This window comes from Amblyomma americanum, chromosome 1 (genome assembly GCF_052857255.1).
Source record: "Amblyomma americanum isolate KBUSLIRL-KWMA chromosome 1, ASM5285725v1, whole genome shotgun sequence".
NCBI lineage: Eukaryota > Metazoa > Arthropoda > Arachnida > Ixodida > Ixodidae > Amblyomma > Amblyomma americanum.
The window spans coordinates 157,993,196-158,009,650 of record NC_135497.1 but is presented as its reverse complement, the minus strand read 5'-3'; the positions used below and the strand labels follow the sequence as shown (position 1 = coordinate 158,009,650).

General features: G+C 43.6%; 2 protein-coding genes across 5 annotated transcripts in view; one reads left to right on the top strand and one right to left on the bottom strand.

The window, feature by feature from the left end:
* Window positions 1-15,477, top strand: part of LOC144114025 (protein disulfide-isomerase TMX3-like) — a 33,755-nt gene extending 18,278 nt beyond the window's left edge. For both annotated transcript variants that reach the window (XM_077647461.1, XM_077647460.1), the window contains 6 exons: window positions 4,493-4,670; window positions 6,060-6,113; window positions 6,508-6,706; window positions 10,240-10,308; window positions 13,181-13,310; window positions 14,486-15,477. In XM_077647461.1, coding sequence (XP_077503587.1) covers window positions 4,493-4,670; window positions 6,060-6,113; window positions 6,508-6,706; window positions 10,240-10,308; window positions 13,181-13,310; window positions 14,486-14,514 — 659 coding nt within the window. In that variant the 3' untranslated portion in view covers window positions 14,515-15,477. The remainder of the gene's footprint in view (window positions 1-4,492; window positions 4,671-6,059; window positions 6,114-6,507; window positions 6,707-10,239; window positions 10,309-13,180; window positions 13,311-14,485) is intronic.
* Gdap1 (ganglioside induced differentiation associated protein 1) overlaps window positions 1-16,455 on the bottom strand; it is a 73,656-nt gene that overhangs the window by 44,605 nt on the left and 12,596 nt on the right. For 2 of the 3 annotated variants that reach the window (XM_077647464.1, XM_077647465.1), the window contains 2 exons: window positions 15,533-15,734; window positions 14,056-14,096 (listed from right to left, as the gene is read on the bottom strand). In XM_077647464.1, coding sequence (XP_077503590.1) covers window positions 14,056-14,096; window positions 15,533-15,734 — 243 coding nt within the window. Of the gene's footprint in view, window positions 1-14,055; window positions 14,097-15,431; window positions 15,735-16,455 lie in introns of those variants that run through there. The other variant, XM_077647463.1, reaches the window with a different exon arrangement.

Here is a 16,455-nt window from a genome sequence, read left to right as displayed (position 1 = left end):
ATGGTGTCAAAATTGATTTATTTACACACCTGCATCTAGTTAACTTTGGTACCAATTGTACAAAGCTATTCTGTAGTTTCATGACCCATAAATGCATTGAAGAACTCTGGTTATATTTTTCAGATGAAGTGAAGCCATTCCAGGTACCTGATGTAGTTGTTGCACTTCCTTGGGCTTAATTTCACTAGGGTTCCTTTTTTGTGTGTTAAAGGGGCATTAAAGGAAAATATCAAAATGTGCAAGATGGATAGTTTTTTTTTTTTTACATGCAAAGGTGGCTGCGTTGCTGAGAAAATTACAAATGAAAGTCCTAGAACCCTTCCACATTCAAACTGCCTGCAAAAAATGAGCAAAGGAACGTCGATGCCCCCACACGCAGACAATGGTCACGCGTGACGTTTCGCCTGGCTCAAGACCGTTGAAGACATCCTGTGGGCCGCAACCGGCTTTTCCTCCCCCCCACCAAGCATTTTGCACTCCCCTGCACGGAGTACTCCTATCATGCGCGGTGCAGCATCCCACATTTATTTCCATATTCTGTATTTGTACATAGTGTATATTACCTTCTACCCCTATCCTTTCTTACTATTGCTCCCCCTTTCTTTCCCTTTCCTTGTCCTCTCCCTGCCCTTTTATTCCCGCTAGTCACAGCTCAGGTACTTCAGGTTTCGATGGCTACAGCTAGCTACATCTTTTCCTTCCATTGTTATTTTATTAATAGTCACTAACAACAACAACAACAACATTTCTATGGCGCATTTGCAATGGAGCTGTCTGACCAATCTGGCCACTTCCAAAGAGCAGAACCGTGGCCGGTAACTTGCAAAGTGCAGGCTGCCTCTGCCTGCTCACTATACCCCACCCCCCCACCGAAAGGCAGATTCTCTCCACTGCATTGCATGTAACTGCATCTGGTTGGAATGTGCATGTACAGTCGAAATAGGCTGTTTGGGTGCGAAAGAAGTTACCGCATTTACGCGCATAATTTGTGCACTTTTTATTCAGAAATTAGGGCTCCAAGAAGGGGGTGTGCAAATTACACGAGGATTTCGCGAGCGCGACTTAAAAAACTGCACAAAGGTTATAATGCGCAATATAGGTATAGTGTATGTTGCTGCGTATACGTCAGCACCCGGACCCGCACCCCACGCTGGCCGCCACCCGAAAAAAAGTTCACTCTAAATGAAAGGCCGTGCACACCCCCCCTGCAGGATGGCATGAAGGTGCATGCACGATGCTGAATAACACACTAAAACAGCGCCATCGCTTGCGGCCCAGCCGATTGTTCAGTAGTTCCGGATTCCGTAAGCTTGCTTTCGCAACTTCGTCCGCGAAAGAAACCGCGAATCAATAAATCAATTATCACGCCACTCAATTCTTTAACAGTACCGCGCGAGCATCGACCAAACTGCTCGTCGGCACCTTATCACGGCGCGGAGCTGCGTAGCCAGCGATAATAGCCACGTGCACACAAGTTTGCCGACACAACGGTTGTCGTCTATGGGCAAACTTGTGTGCATGGGTTATTCTCGCTGGCTTCGCCGCTCCGCGCCGTGATAAGGTGCTGACAAGCAGTTTGAAACTTGCCGTATAGTTGTGATATTCCATCGCAAGACACGACAGAACAACCAAACACAAGCCGTCAGAGCCACCAAGAAAAGCGTAGCCGGCAGTCGAGTCACATGCATCAGCCAAACAAACAGCGGTGTTGGCTCTTCTATCAGCTGCCGATCCTCCCCGGAAGCACTGCTGGCTGTTCCGAGTGGCGATGCTGCTGGTGCCACTGCGATTGTAACAGCGGCCTCTGACACCACCATGAACGCCCAGTGCACAAAAGAGTCAAAAAGCCTTCTGAACAAACACGCGGAATAGCCGAATGCTACTGGGTAGAGCCATAGGGTAGAGCCTGCATGCATGATGATGGTCTAGCGCTGCGCGGTGCGTAAAATATGCGAATAAAAAATGTTTTTTTTGTAAACCCGGGGGATAAGTTAAGGGTGCGCAAATTATACGAGGGTGCAAATTATGCGCGTAAATACGGTATGTTAAATTATCGAGGTTGGACGCAGACTGCAGAACAAACTGCTGATTGCGCTCAAGCACGTTTGCATCGGCGACAATGACGCGAGCGGGTGGCCTTCGGTGTGTTGTCTGCAGTCGTGAAGTGTACATATAAGCTTTGAGCCTTTGAGGGATCATGCGAGCAGCAGTCGCGCTCTTAACATATCTCATATGAGTGAAAAATTGTATGCGCATTGCTCATCAAACGGCATGCTATGCTGTCGATTATCGTATGTTAGTTGACTAACTGCACAGTAAGTATGATTGCAGATAACCCTTGTGATTGACTTTTCTCTGTGGTCGTTGCAATTTCTATGTTCGTGAATTGCTTTCTGTGGGTTGTACAGTTAAACCTCGATGTAACGAACTTCAGTGTAATGAAATCCTCGATGTAACGAACTTGAGTGTAATGAAATCCTCGATATAACGAAGTATTCCAGTTTACATAACTTTGTGTCCATAGAACGCATATTTTCAGCTTCAACATAACGAAGTAGATTTTGCCGCATTTTCAATGTAACGAAATTTCATTGCTGTGCTGAAGCACGCATTGGAGTGCATACGTGATATGGGTGCCGCCCAGCTTCTACATACGGAGTCCATAGACAGACGCAAATACGACAACGATCATAGTGGTGGGCGCCCCGCTGACTGCGCCATCTGGGGTAGTATGGGCGAGGCTGCCACGTGCATCTGCGCAGCCTACCAGGCCGGCCCGTGTCGCTGTCTATCTCGCCCAAAATTGGCGCTGAATGCAACGCGCAGCCTCTGTTTAAAGGCAGCGTGCCGCATATTGCATTTATGGATGCCCAGAGCTTGGTAAAAGGACTGGAAAGGTCAGTGCCATTGGTGCAACCGTCAGCTGTAAATCCCGTTGTGCACGTGACAACCTTGCTTCTCACTCAGACGTGCGTGTGTGCAAAAAGACACGCATGTGTGCTTATGGTGGGAAAACATGAGGAGTAGAGAAGGCCTGATTTCATTTCATTGGTTGGCAATTGAGGGACCCTCTTCTCGCTCTCGCTGACATGGAGAAAGAAATGAGTGTAAGGGGAGGGGGTTGGGGAAGGGAAGACTGCGTGGCCAGTCGCGAGGGCGCCGCAGCCGGCCACAAGATCGGAGTGCTAGCAGCGGTGGAATGCGTCATGTCGGTGGTGTGCTCGCGGCACTTACAAGTGGACAGCGACAACAAAACCAAAACTCAAGATGGGTGTATCATCTTCATCACCCACAAGATGGTTTGCGCGATAGATATGCTGAGGCGGCTCGCGAGCTTGCAACATAAGCAAGATACGCATGATGCCGTTGGTGCTGGCGAAGAAAGGGCAGAAAACCCACTTTAAAAGTAAATAACGATTTTTCACGTGAGTTGCCAGCAGCGTGTTTTTTTACATATTCTTGGCATGCTAGGAGACGAATTTTGATGTAGCGAAATTTCAGTAATACGAAGTGAACTGCCAATTTTACCAACTTCGTTAAATCGAGGTTTAACTGTAAACGGAAAAGAACCGGGGTATGTACCGCCCAACTGTAGTCTGCCACCTGCCAGCTATAGCTGTCGGCAGGGAATGCATGCCTAAATTTGAGCACACCTGATGGTTGAACATTTTTCGCATGAAGTGTGTGTGCCGTTAGTACCAATTTAACTGCATATTGAAGCACTAGAATGAAAGGCACTAAAATCCAGCCTTGCGTGCCGGTGCCTCACATGACATGGGCGTGGGCGTGCATGACGGCCCATGCTGGAAACTTCTTTCTTTAATGAGCTGAATGAGAGGTGACGATGCATGTGTGTGGTACTTCTCAGATACGTTGGCGACGTGCGTACATGCACGTCTGCATGAGCATGTAGTAAGAAAAAAAATCAGTTTGCATTTTGAGAATGCGCCCAGAGCCTGCAAAAAGTAGCCGATTAGACGAAGTAACCGCTTCACCAGCCGCCTAGCAAGCACAACAGAGCATGAATGCTGTTGAGCGCTTGCAGTTCTGAACTTGCTGTGAACAACATTCACATGCAGCTTGAGTGCACAGAAAGCGAGGCGAAAAGTTTAGCGCTCTCGTTTTTGTGTTTATAGCCTTAAATTCTGTCCGTCTTGTGTTTCGCACTGTTTTAATATGACACACTTTGTAATCTTGGCTATGCTGGCTGTGCTGCTTTTCTTGTATTTCAACAGTAATTGCCCATTGACGGTGAAATAGTGTTCGAGAGAGTGCATGATTAGGTCGGCAGTCGCAGTGGTGTGAATCTGTGTGTGGTGCCACCACGTGTGCTTTACTTTTAAGCAGTTTTCTGGCTCATAAAAGCTTTATTCTCGGCAGAAATGGCATATTTGCTATCGCATGACGCTAACATATCTGGCTAGCCTCGCGTAGCATTTCCCTTTAGTGTCCCTTTAATGATTCTTATCTGTTGTCTTTTCTCTCTTTTCAGAAAGCAGTGCTTCGGAACAAAACATGACATTTCTCGACTGGATGAACAGAGAGAGATTTCCAACGTTCCAAAAAATAACTTATGGCAATTTTCATCAAATACTAAAGACCGGGAAGAAGATAGTGACTGCTGTTTTGGAGGAGAACCAAATTGGAAAAATTACGATGCGCATGCAAGAGTATGCCACTTTTACCTTTTGCTTTATTTGTTATTGAAGCATGAAAGGGTGCAGGGATGCATTAAACTTGCGGAGGTCACTTAGGAGGCGATTGTGACCACATATATTAGAAGACTTGCCGATGCAGCGATTGGCAGAGCAACGGCGGCAGCGCCCAGCTAAGGCCAAGATCCAGAGTGTTCATCCCTGTGCGAGCCCACTGCTTCGTCTTTCTTCGCTGCGGGGCAAGGAACTGTATAGCTGATCAAGTACAGTCATCTAACATACTTGTGAAGTTTTTAAAGTCTTGTTTCAGGTTTTGCATAGCACAATTTTTTTCTCATGCCATGTGTTTGGTTTTCATGCTTCGGTACAGTGAGTGGTAGTTGGTGTAATTTATGCTAAGATGCACCCTTTCGGTAGCTATGAAAGCTGCAGGAAACAGTGTTATTTAAATTAACAGCATTCACAGCTTTGTTCACCTTATATCATGCTTGATGATAGGTACTGTTTTGTCTGGTGTGCCCAACAAAAAACAATTATTAGATATTTTTGATGCTAGCAGCCGGAGCCAGTATCAAAAATGTCCAATAAGCTTCCGGCATTTTGGCATTGGACAGACACTTTACACTGTCTTTGTCTTCCTAGTGTGGCTGCTTTCAGCTTGTAAGTTGTTGCTTTCAGGTTGCTTTGTTTTTCCTGTGTTCTAGTGAACTGGATGACCCAAACGTGTCAGTTGTACTCTCTTCTTGATTTGTGTTTGCTGCCATAGTGGCTCAGTGGTTATGGTGCTCGGCTGGTGACTTGAAAGATGTGGGTTTGATCTCGGTCGCGGCGGTTGCATTTCGATGAAGGCAGAATGCTGGAGATCCTTGTACTGTGCGATGTCAGTGCACATTAAAGAACCCTAGGTGGTCGGAAGTTATCCAGAGCCCTCCACAGCAGTGTCTCTCATAGCCTGGGTCACTTTGGGATGTTAAACACCATACATAAACCAAACCAATCCAAATCTGAATTTGTTTAGAAAAGGCAGTGGAGTCGTTCACAGATCTCAGTTCCACTTTGTTGTATGAGGCCAGGTTCAGATGCATTTGGTTAGCCTAGCATACTTTTTGTAAATAATAGCAGCTGTCTAAAATTAAAGTCCACAAGGGTGGTGGACTGGGCTATGGTGATGGATCGGGCTAGTTGGTTCTTAAACGTCATTTTGGAAGTGCTGAAATTCGGCATGGACAAAGGAGACCTACATGGACATGGACCGACATAGCGCTCCTCTATGTCTGTCTCCCTGTGTTCTCAAATTTTAGCACTTCCGAAATCATATTTAAAATGACATTGGCTCCCAGTGGCTAGACAAGAAAATTGTACAGTATGGATTTGCTACACTTGCCCATTATTTCTGCTTTTCAGGTTCAAAGACATGCTTGAAGCTATTGCACTGAACACAAGAGAGTTATTTCATGAGTAAGTTTAAAGAGCAAAGTGCATGATGTTTTCAACATTTCTTGCTTGTTTTTGTGCTATGATTTCTCGTGAATAGTGGAGAGAAGGGCTGTTGGTTATTATAGTCAGCATTTTGAAGGCAACTACAAAGTGGATCCTATGCATTTTAAGTGGCATTATTCAGCACATTAATGGTATGGAAAAGTAGTCCACTTGCCTGATCCTTTTCTGAAAAAGCCCAGAAAGAATTTAAATGTATCTCACTGCTATGTTTTACGTTTTTCATCGAAGCATTTGTTGATTTCTGTATTGATAAGTCATACAGATTGGATTAAATGCTCGGTATGTTATCCTGATGTGTATGTGCCTCCTTAGCAGTCTGAATAATTGTGCCCATTGCATCGTGGCTTCACAGGCACTTTGTGTTTGGCTGGGTGGGCACACCTGAGATTGCCAACTCCGTGGCCATGATGCATCTGCCAGTGCCCAGCCTGCTTGTGATCCAGCCCGAGACATACCAGTACTTCTTGCCCGAGGGTCACTCTCGTGAGCAGCCCCCATCTCCGCAGGCAGTGCTGGAGCTACTCAATACCATCCTGGATGGCTCTGCTGTGGTCTGTCTGCCTTGCTTAACTTCCAACAATCCTAACTTGTGGCTGTCTGCTGGCCTGACCTTCGCAAGCATGTGCTTATTGCTCATTTTACAGTGCTTTGCTTACTTGAGATCAGATAGAGAATAAACACATAAAGCATTCATATATTGTGCAAAGTCGTGCTCTTTAGAGGACCCCAGGCAGTCTAAATTATAATCCAGAGCCTTTCACTATGGCATCCCTTATAGTCCATGTGTGTCACTTCGGGACATTAAACGCCACAATTTTTACAATTTAAAAATTGCCTAGGGAGCAAACTAGTGATCTTCATATGGGATACAGAAAGGACATAGCTGATGACAAGAGAATTGTAGCATGCAATGTCCGTTGTGTTGAAATAAAATTAAGAGCTTTGCACATCAAGGAAAGCTGAAGAAAGGGCTACTTGCAGCAGCAAAGCAAAACTTTCATGTAACAAGGGGCATATAGAAAGCATTATGATGGGCCACTGTTTTTGTTTGACAAAGGCTTACTTTTAGTGATGTGAAGAAGGTGATGAATTTCAATGATTCTTTTATACCATTTTGTTGCCTTGCTAGAAGATGGCCAGCTGGAAGCTTTCGGAAAGAGTTATGCGATATGATCATGAACGGCTAGGTGTTTTGCAAATCGTACTGTTAGCCTTTTAGAGCCTAACATTTTTGGTGAAAACTTGGTGCATGTTTTGTTCTGTAGATGAAAGCCTAGAGATGCTAGGCGCCTGCTGAAAAGTCGAGGTGGCAGTGGTGCAACCCCTGTGGTAGTGTTCTGTGCGATGCCAGTACAAGCGATAGCAAGTGAGAGTTGCACACACCTACCATGAGTAAAACTTTTGTCTTAAGTGGTCACTTTCAGTGCATAAATGCCTACAGGCATTTCCCGCTAGGAAATCTACAGGCTTCCAGTCAAATCCATGCTTCAAACATGGGTAGATGAGCCAGTATGTAAGGCATTTTTTCATTCTTAGTGGTGTTGGTAGATGTGCTAAACCAAGCCAAGCTTTACAGAACTGTTCTCATGCAAGCACTGCAGTGAAATAGCATGTTAGTGATGTGTTTTGTGTGGAGAGGTGATTCTTGCGCATAGAGCTACAGCAATGGACATTGTGGGCATTTTCCTTGGCCTGGGCAATATGTAGTGTACAATGTGTGTAGTGAAACAGGGACTGTTCCAATTACATTTGTGATGTGCAGCCCAAATAGCTACTAGCATGCCTGCAAATTCCAGACATTTGTGCTGCAGCTACAGAAAATTCCACCCCTTAATATGTCAGGGTAAATATTATATTAGGACAGGCATGTTATAATATTGTCTTCATCATCAGGGGGATGTGCATTTAGGTGGCACAATCCAAACCCTGTGAATAGGTGGAGATGGCCCTTTACTTGTATGCGTTAGGAAATGTGCACTCAATCAATTTAGAAAGCCATGTGTGTACATGTTAATCTCAGTCACAAATTCAGTCTGCTAGTTTTCTTCAGTGTTATGTTGAATGACATGTACTTGCATGCATCGCAGTGTGCTTTGCTGGCTAGTTACTAAAGCTGTGCACACATTGGCACATTGGTCAGGAGCACTAATATTAATTAACATTGGTAAAAATAAGTGGCATTACCTTAAAGGCATAAAAAGTATAAATCGCTACAGCAGGTGCATTCATTTGAGCAGCTTTCTGCCCAACTTTGAAGTACCATCACACACCACTAGGTATAGTCATCAACCAGTGAAAGGCAATACTTCAATGCACATGGCTGTTGGTATACTTTGCCCTGCATGATGCCTATTTGAGAGCTTGAAAAGAAGTTTTGTGATTATACGCCATGAATGTGCCTGTACAAGTGCCACATTTACGAGCACCTCCTGAAGCACACAAAGTTTGCCATGATGCTGAATTTACTGATGACCACATGCTCCCATCATCAGAGTTCATTTGTTGATGATAATGAATTTTAATGGCTCAAGGGCTGCTTTGGCCAAAGAGAGCCTTGGCACAAGGTAAAGTCAAAGACCCATTTGTCAAGCATTTCACCCCAGAGAAGCCAAGCACTAGGCCAAAAGTTAATTTGTTAGTGGTTGCAGATGCAGGTTTTCCACCTTGACTACAGCGCAGACTGTCTGCATGTGTGAACAACTTTGTTGCTTTTCTCGCCTTCTAATTATTTGCTGCTCTTGGAGACCCAAACTGTCAGAGTACTGAAAAACCAGCATTTCTGGGCATGTCAGGTGCAGTCATGTGCTACACACATGTGCTCCAGGGAATACAGTGAGATCAGTACTGCATTCTTTAATGGCAGTGCAGTCGTTGGTAGTGCCCGGGAAGCTTCGTGCCTCATGGCTTATAGTTCTTTCATATTCTTTGTATGCTGGCACAACTGCATTCTAATGCATGCGTAACAGTAAATTGTCCTCCAGGGAGGCTGCCTTGAATGCTGTAGTGTTGACTTCCATCACTGTAGCACTCAGCACTACCAACTTTGAGTTACTGCAGCCCTCTGTGGTCCTAAACAATTTTATGCGATAGCATAATAGTCCCATGTCCTCACACCCACCACCAGTATCTCACTTCGGCATCTGCAAGGTGGCAGTTGGCACCTTGGCAGGTGGAAAGAGCCACCTGCTAAGGTTGGTACACAGAAGAGCCAGCTGCCATGGTTAGCAGGTGGCCAAGTGGAGAGAGGAGGGAGAGACCGGAAGGTGACTAAGGTGGGAAGAACCCTGTCACCTGCCAAGGTTGGTACTACATGAAAGAGCCAGCTGCGACCTGCCATGTTTGGCAGGTGGAAAATTGGAGAGAGGGAAATCCTCCTCTCCACTTGTATGTGTGGTCATGCATGGCAGCTCACAATGAGGTTCTTATGCCATGGCGTTGTCACAGCTAATGGCAGTTAGGTGTCCTCTAGGCTTTTTTTGTCTTTACAATTAGTTATTAATCCTGTGTAAAAGTAGAGACAGTGGGTGAGTAGGTATGGTGGCATACCAAGAAACATACGGCTCAAAAAATAGGGACTTCAGCGAGAACAACAGGTCAGGTGCAGACTCGTAACTACTGAGTTTCTTTTGAATAGACGAATATTTACCTTCATCGAGCAACAACGCAAAAACTCAAAACCATCAGAAAAAACAAATGTATGGAGGGTCTGTGAGATGTTGCGTCTACAGACAGGAGAAGTGCTAAACATAACTGTGATATGTCAAGGCCACAGGTGGCTGATGGATAGATTTGTTCCCATGGTGTATGACATCAAACGCTGTGACAATCTCTTGATTGAGTTTGTTATTAGGGCATGCTAAAGTGGCAGTGTTCGTAGGTTAGCAATTTCACTCTTTACAATGAATTACCAAATGTGCCTTTCGTGCCCCGGATTTCTTGGGATGCAAGTGCTGCCCAGTTTGGGGTACACTGGGGGAGTTTTTGTACTAGCAGCCTCCCATTGACTTCTGGCAGGATTGCCAGTGTAAGGACAAAAGAAGAACAAAAGCTTAGCCAGCATATTTTCTCTTTTCTTTGTTGACAGCCCTATGGTGGAGACAGCTTTCCTTATCGGCTGTACCGTGCCTACTTTGAAGCCAAGACAGCATTAGCGGTGTGTATATGCATTCATACCATTCCTTATATCATATTTAAGACCCCTAACTTTATGCGGTGGAAAGTTTTAAATTCCGCAAAGTGAGAACAAAGAATGTGCAATATCCTTTAGCGCAGAAGTGGCTGCGTGCTTCGCGTTGATGACTCAAGGTCGTTGAGTAGTTCGCGTTTGCTCACTGCTCACAAGCCTAGTGGTTGAGCTCATTAGGGTATCTCATACGGCGAGAAAAATTTTTGGTTTGGTTCCAAATATAATGTGAAGCAGATGAGTGAAGAAAAAAAAACGCATTATATTTGTGCGAATACTGTAATATTGCTTTCTACAGGAGCCAGTATCATGACTGATCCTATAGAAGCGCGCGAGCACCTTGCTGCTAGAACTGCAGCGCTTGACGTGCTAGTTTGCTTGAGTGGATGGTGAAACAAGCTTGTCAGGGCACCACCAGAACTTTGTTTGTTTGCAGTTTGTGCATTTAAAGAAAATTTAAATGATTAAATTAATCACATTTCCAGTGATGGGAATGCTGCACCAATTGCACCAACCTGCGCCATTGCATTAAACCTGCTACATGTTGCTACAAATTAGTGGTTTTCGATAAAATTGTGCCAGGGCTGCGCCAAAATACTATTCCAGCAACCAATAGCCGCGACCAATGCGAAGAGGCTGGAGCTACCGCCTAATTTGCAGAGGTGTGACAGTGGTTCCTTCTCGTGATATGTGATGAGAAAGATGAGCAACAGATTCCAACCACGTTCCTTTTTGCAGCAAATGCACATGCAAAGAACTAGTGCTAAATTTTGGTCCTGCTAGCTTTATAGGGGTTTTGCGCAGCTCCGCCACATGTCCCATGAGGTCAATGTAAGACCGCGGTCAAAGTCAGTGCAAGCCTTCCTATTAACCTGTGCAGCGCTTGCTATGCCGTGAAATGGAACGATCGCACCGCAGTGGCCTCTTTTTTTTCATTCTGACTTCCTTCTTTAATCGAAGCTTGTTTCGAAGTGGTAACGTTGCGACGTAGGAGTGTAGTCATGTGCAAATTTTTAAATCACGTGGTTTTTTTTGAAGTTTTAAAAAGAAATCACACTAACAAATATTAAAGAAAACGACTGAAATGGGCATTTCTAAACATTCTCTGCAACGTTTGCACCAAAAAATTTGCAAATTACTGAAGTTTCACTCATTTTTTGTTGTGCAATAAATAAATTTGGGCGCATTAAAAAAAAAATGCAGAGCTAGCTAAGACAGCTGCATGCAACCCTGCACCACTCAAATCTTCATGCAGTTCATTGTCATTTTTTAAACTGTGGCATTCCCTCTATAGGGCTTCTGCTAAAAAACATGAAGCCGCTCCAAATAGAATTCTTGCCTGCTACAAAGCCTGCTACAAAATGCTCTTGGCCATTCCCAGCGCTACGTTTCCATCATTCTATTATTCCCACTAACGCCTGCAAACACAATGTCATCAAGGAAAGAGTGTGTTTGGCTGCTAAACAATTCTGCAAAAAATGCTGAAGTCCATGATTTTTTGCGGAATTGCGGGAAACTAGGGGCCTTAGTGATATTTTTTGTTAAATGCCTGCATTATATTTAGGAATATGCATGCCTGTTCATATTTTATATATGTGCCTGTGTATGTATGGTTAGGGAGGTATTGCTGTTATGCAGATAAGCAGTGCTTGTGGGCACAGTTTTTTTTTTTTTTCATTTTTCCTACAGTTGTGGACACAATAATATTAATCATGCTTCAGTGTTGCAGCTGTGCTCTTGCAATGCATAACAGTAATAGAAAAGTTTGCTGCCTTTATACACAAGCGCACAAACTGCGCTAACTCCCATACGTATCAAACAAACATTAATTTTTGTTAGGTAACACATCTGATAAGTTTGACCACCAACACTTGGTCCATGTTATCCTGTCTACGACTGTATGTTCATTATCCCAGAAGTAGTTCTGTAATGTTTTAGGAATCATGAATTTTTGCCTGTTTTTCAGTCATGGTTACAAACTGTTTTCGAATTTCATCTTTATAGAATAGACGAGTGTTGTTTACAAACATTAAGTAAGAAATTTATTTGTGCTATACACTTGTACTTTTGCCTAATGATGACCCATATAATAACTGCAACGGATAAAGGTGGTACAGAGTAGTTTTGAAAGCTGCATACACATATATTACACTTGGTAAAGCGTAATTTGAAACTGGAAATAATTTTTCATGGGTATATTTTTTCTTCTGATGCCTTGTGTTCAAACCTTGCGCTGTACTTGCAGCAGAATATCTTTTTATCTCTACTTTACTGTGTTTCAAAGATTTTTTCTGTAGCCAAGCAGTCTTAGTGCTGTCTTGGAAAAATTTTTGTGTATAAACATTGCAGATACATGTTTCCATTAGCAAAGTTTGTAATTCTGAAAAGTTTAAAAGATCAAGAAAACTGATTTAATTTCTTTAGTGAAGAACTTGTTTCAAATGATAGTTTTCAGTTCTGGTGGATGCGTTATGCTTTCCAAATGACATACGGAGAATTTAATCGATGCTGGCAGCAGGTATCTATGTTTCCTCAGCCTAAAGTTAACGACTTATCCATGTTCATATGTCACGCATTAGGTATTCGGGTACATTTGGCGAGAGTACTTGTTTGGTTAGTTCAGCAGTCAAAACATGTTAATTATTAACGAGCATCGCAGGCAGTGCCGCCAGAGGGGTATCTCTGTGTGTGTGTGTGTGTGTGTGGGGGGGGGGGGGGGGGGGAGATGTCTGACTTCGAACTTTGTATGGCTTTTGCTATAATCATTTTTTACTGGTATTTATGAATTAAAGGTGAAAGTATATATGCTGTTGAGTTGTTGCAAACTCTCTTTCTTTGGCAGGGAATGTGGCGCGGGAATCCAGTTTTAACGGCTGTCCTGTTTGGACTTCCTCTGGGCTTCCTGAGTATTATATGTTACACTACGTGTTGCTGTGATGTCCTTGAGGCATCTGATGATGATGAGGAAGCAGGCAAGTCCTGTTTTACTCACCAAATTGCACGACACATGGCTGTCAAACGTCTGACCTCACTTTCTTTATGTGCACTGGTTGTCTTAATTAAAAAAACAAATTAAAGTGTTGCATGCAGAATATAAAAAAAAAGGCAGTGCATTGCCTGTGGAAAAAGGAAAAGGACCCATGTTTGCCTCCTGTGATCTCTAACATTAACTTCTATTTTATCTGTGTAGTATTTGTCAAGCGGTGGAGCTGTGTTGTTTTACTTTGGTAGAGCTTCAGAACCTTTTCTTTTGTTGGGGTCATTACCCTGCAGCACCTATAGTTCACGACATATAAATCCAAAAATGGAAAGCAACGTGAAACAAAACTGACACAAAACGTCGTGCAGCCAAAGTACAACAATGCCGCTGCTGTAGGCAAGGAAGCCTCTTGGCATTGCCATGGGTAATTGTATTACTTTAGCACTGGTAGTGTTGTTCAATAATCTTTCTATGCTACTGTTGAGGCGATGGCATCGTGAGAAACACCCTGTCTGGTTAAACTGGGAAGCAAGAATGTTTTGCAGTAATGATTCTTTGATTGTTGAAACTGAGTATTCTCAGTTGCTGCTTATGCTGCTGCATTCTACTCCCAGCCTCTGCTTTTAAATGGTTCTCATGTACTCAGAAGTTTCTTTTTGGTATGTATCTCGTCACTTATGCTCTGTGTAGCATTTTGTTACGTTCAAAGCCTGAAGAAAAGAATCTGTGAAGCTTACCATCTGGCACTTGATCTTCGGCTTCAGGGCCTGCAAGGGCACTGAAAAGCAAAAAGCAAAGGCAAAGGGAGCATATGTTGTCATGCGGCAGCATAAGCGCATATACTTTGTGGCTACGCTGATTTTGTGGCTTGGCAGATTTTGTCAAAATGCCATATTCTCACAACTGCTACTCAGTGCCAAACTAACATTTGATTCTCGGCCACAGATTGCATTAACAGTGAAGACATTTGATACGTACGGATTAATTTAGAAAAGAAGCAAGGCTTTAAATTTTTGCCTGCATCGCACATGTATAGTTTCTTTTTAAACTAATGGCATTCCTATATAATAATACATTTTAAATTTAATTTCACAAACAGTCATATAATTCTGTGTTCGGATTGTGTACATTTTAACCTAAAATGCATTTAATGATTTACCATTGCAGATGAAGCAAGTCATGAGAAGAAGGAGTGAGAGGCACACGTCAACTGTGGTTTCACTTAAGAGGAAGCAGAAGGCACTTCTGTACGGTTAAATTTAAATACCAACTAGCAGTGGACACCGCCATATCACACACTGCCTGCATGCAGTCAACATCTCGCTTGTTAGGCCTCTCACCCACAGTGCAAATGAAAGCGGATCAACTTTATAGAATGAAAGAACACAGCAGACTAGGAAATCTGCAGCATGTGGGGTGTGCTGGCCTCTCTGCATGTGCTATGTGCTATTTTAGTACTACTTTGTGAAAACCTTAGAATATAATTATCATCTTAATGAAGCGGGAATAACTTGGCAAATGTATTTTGCTGAGCTGTACCTGTCTGGAAAAGATCCAAAGTATATAATTGGTACCTTTGAAGTGACACTCGTACAGCTGAATGCTGGCATATTTGTCAGGGCTAATCTTATTTTACTTAACTCATGAACTTTGGGAACTTATATATAATGCTTTGCTTCTGACATCCTGGAAAATCTTTTCAGGCCTGGCCTATTTTACACTTGGCTTTCTTCACCTCAGGGGAGCTGGGGTCGCTTTACTGCGCAATCTGCTGCACAGGGTAGTGCTTCTTAGATCACTCTACATTGTCTTGCTTTCTGTAAAACAAGCACCACAAGTTTATTCTCTGCGCACATGAAATGTGCCCAGCAGTCAATGACTTGTCAAGACACATCAAGACCTTTTGTCTTGTTTAGTGAACATGTAACAGTGCCGGTATATGTTTAGCACACTCAGTGTGATGTGGTATTATTTAGAGGAGAGGCAGTGGTACAAAAGTGTGTGCGAATGTGCTGCATGAATAGCTACGTGCCATCTTCCATATACATAGTCCCACCATTTTTACACTGTATGCTTGCATTTTTTTCTGAAAGAAATGCACGACAGCAGTGTCTGCATCTCAATTTACTGTATTTGTCTCATAAACAGACATTCTCAAATTTGGCTGAGTCTGATTTTGTTCTCATGGCAGTGGAGGTGTCGGAGATATTCTACTTGATGAGCCCTGGGAGTGCCTTGCTGATGAGGGGGTCGTGCCGCATCCTCTTGAAGTATCTCGTCAGGTTTTTGTGCTTCTTCTGTGTCTTCTCAAAGTAGCGGTCCCACAGGCCTGCCTTGTAGACTGCATGCAGCAGTACCATGAGGTAGATGTCAGCCGCTGACACGTAGATTGAGAACAGCCAGGTCTGTGTTGCATCTGTGTGCAAAGAGAGAAGGGAGCAGTTGGCGAATTAAACCAAAGACCCTCTGGCAATTGAAACTAATCTAGGGCCATCCACCACAGTGTGCTCACAGCCCATCGCGTTGCTTCAGTACATAAACTCTTACTCAAAAGCATAAAGAAAAAAATTAGCTGCAGCAGCTGCTACGTGGAATTCGTGTTTAAGATAGTAGCAAAAATGTAAAATAGTGCATAAAAAGACAAATAAAAGACACGTAAGAGGGGAAGGGCGCTAGCAACTGATTTTACTTCTAAAAGCGAACCAGCTTAACTCTTTTAGGACATCAGGACACATGTTGTAAACTAGGAAGCGCAAAATACCGGACGAGAGATGTGGGACCTGTTTTTGTGTCCCCTACTCTGTCCCTCGTCCGGTATTTTGCGCTTCCTAGTTTACAACATGCATCACCAACTAGCCCGGCAGCTTGCTCTCCTGAGCAGGACACGTTGCCCCATTTGCTTCAAGTGTCGACAAATGCACTATGCTGAAATATATGTACCGTATTTTTGCATGCTGAATACTACCAAATCAAACGAACCATTCAGCATGTTTTCATCTTTTGCTAATAGGCCTCCGTGCTATTGTGTGGGTTTTACAATTGCGGGTGTCCAATTCATGTGGCCCAGTAAGACGGGGAAAATAAATTTTGAAAAATTGTTGAGCTTTTTGGCCTTTTCCTTCAGTCAGCTGCCTTGT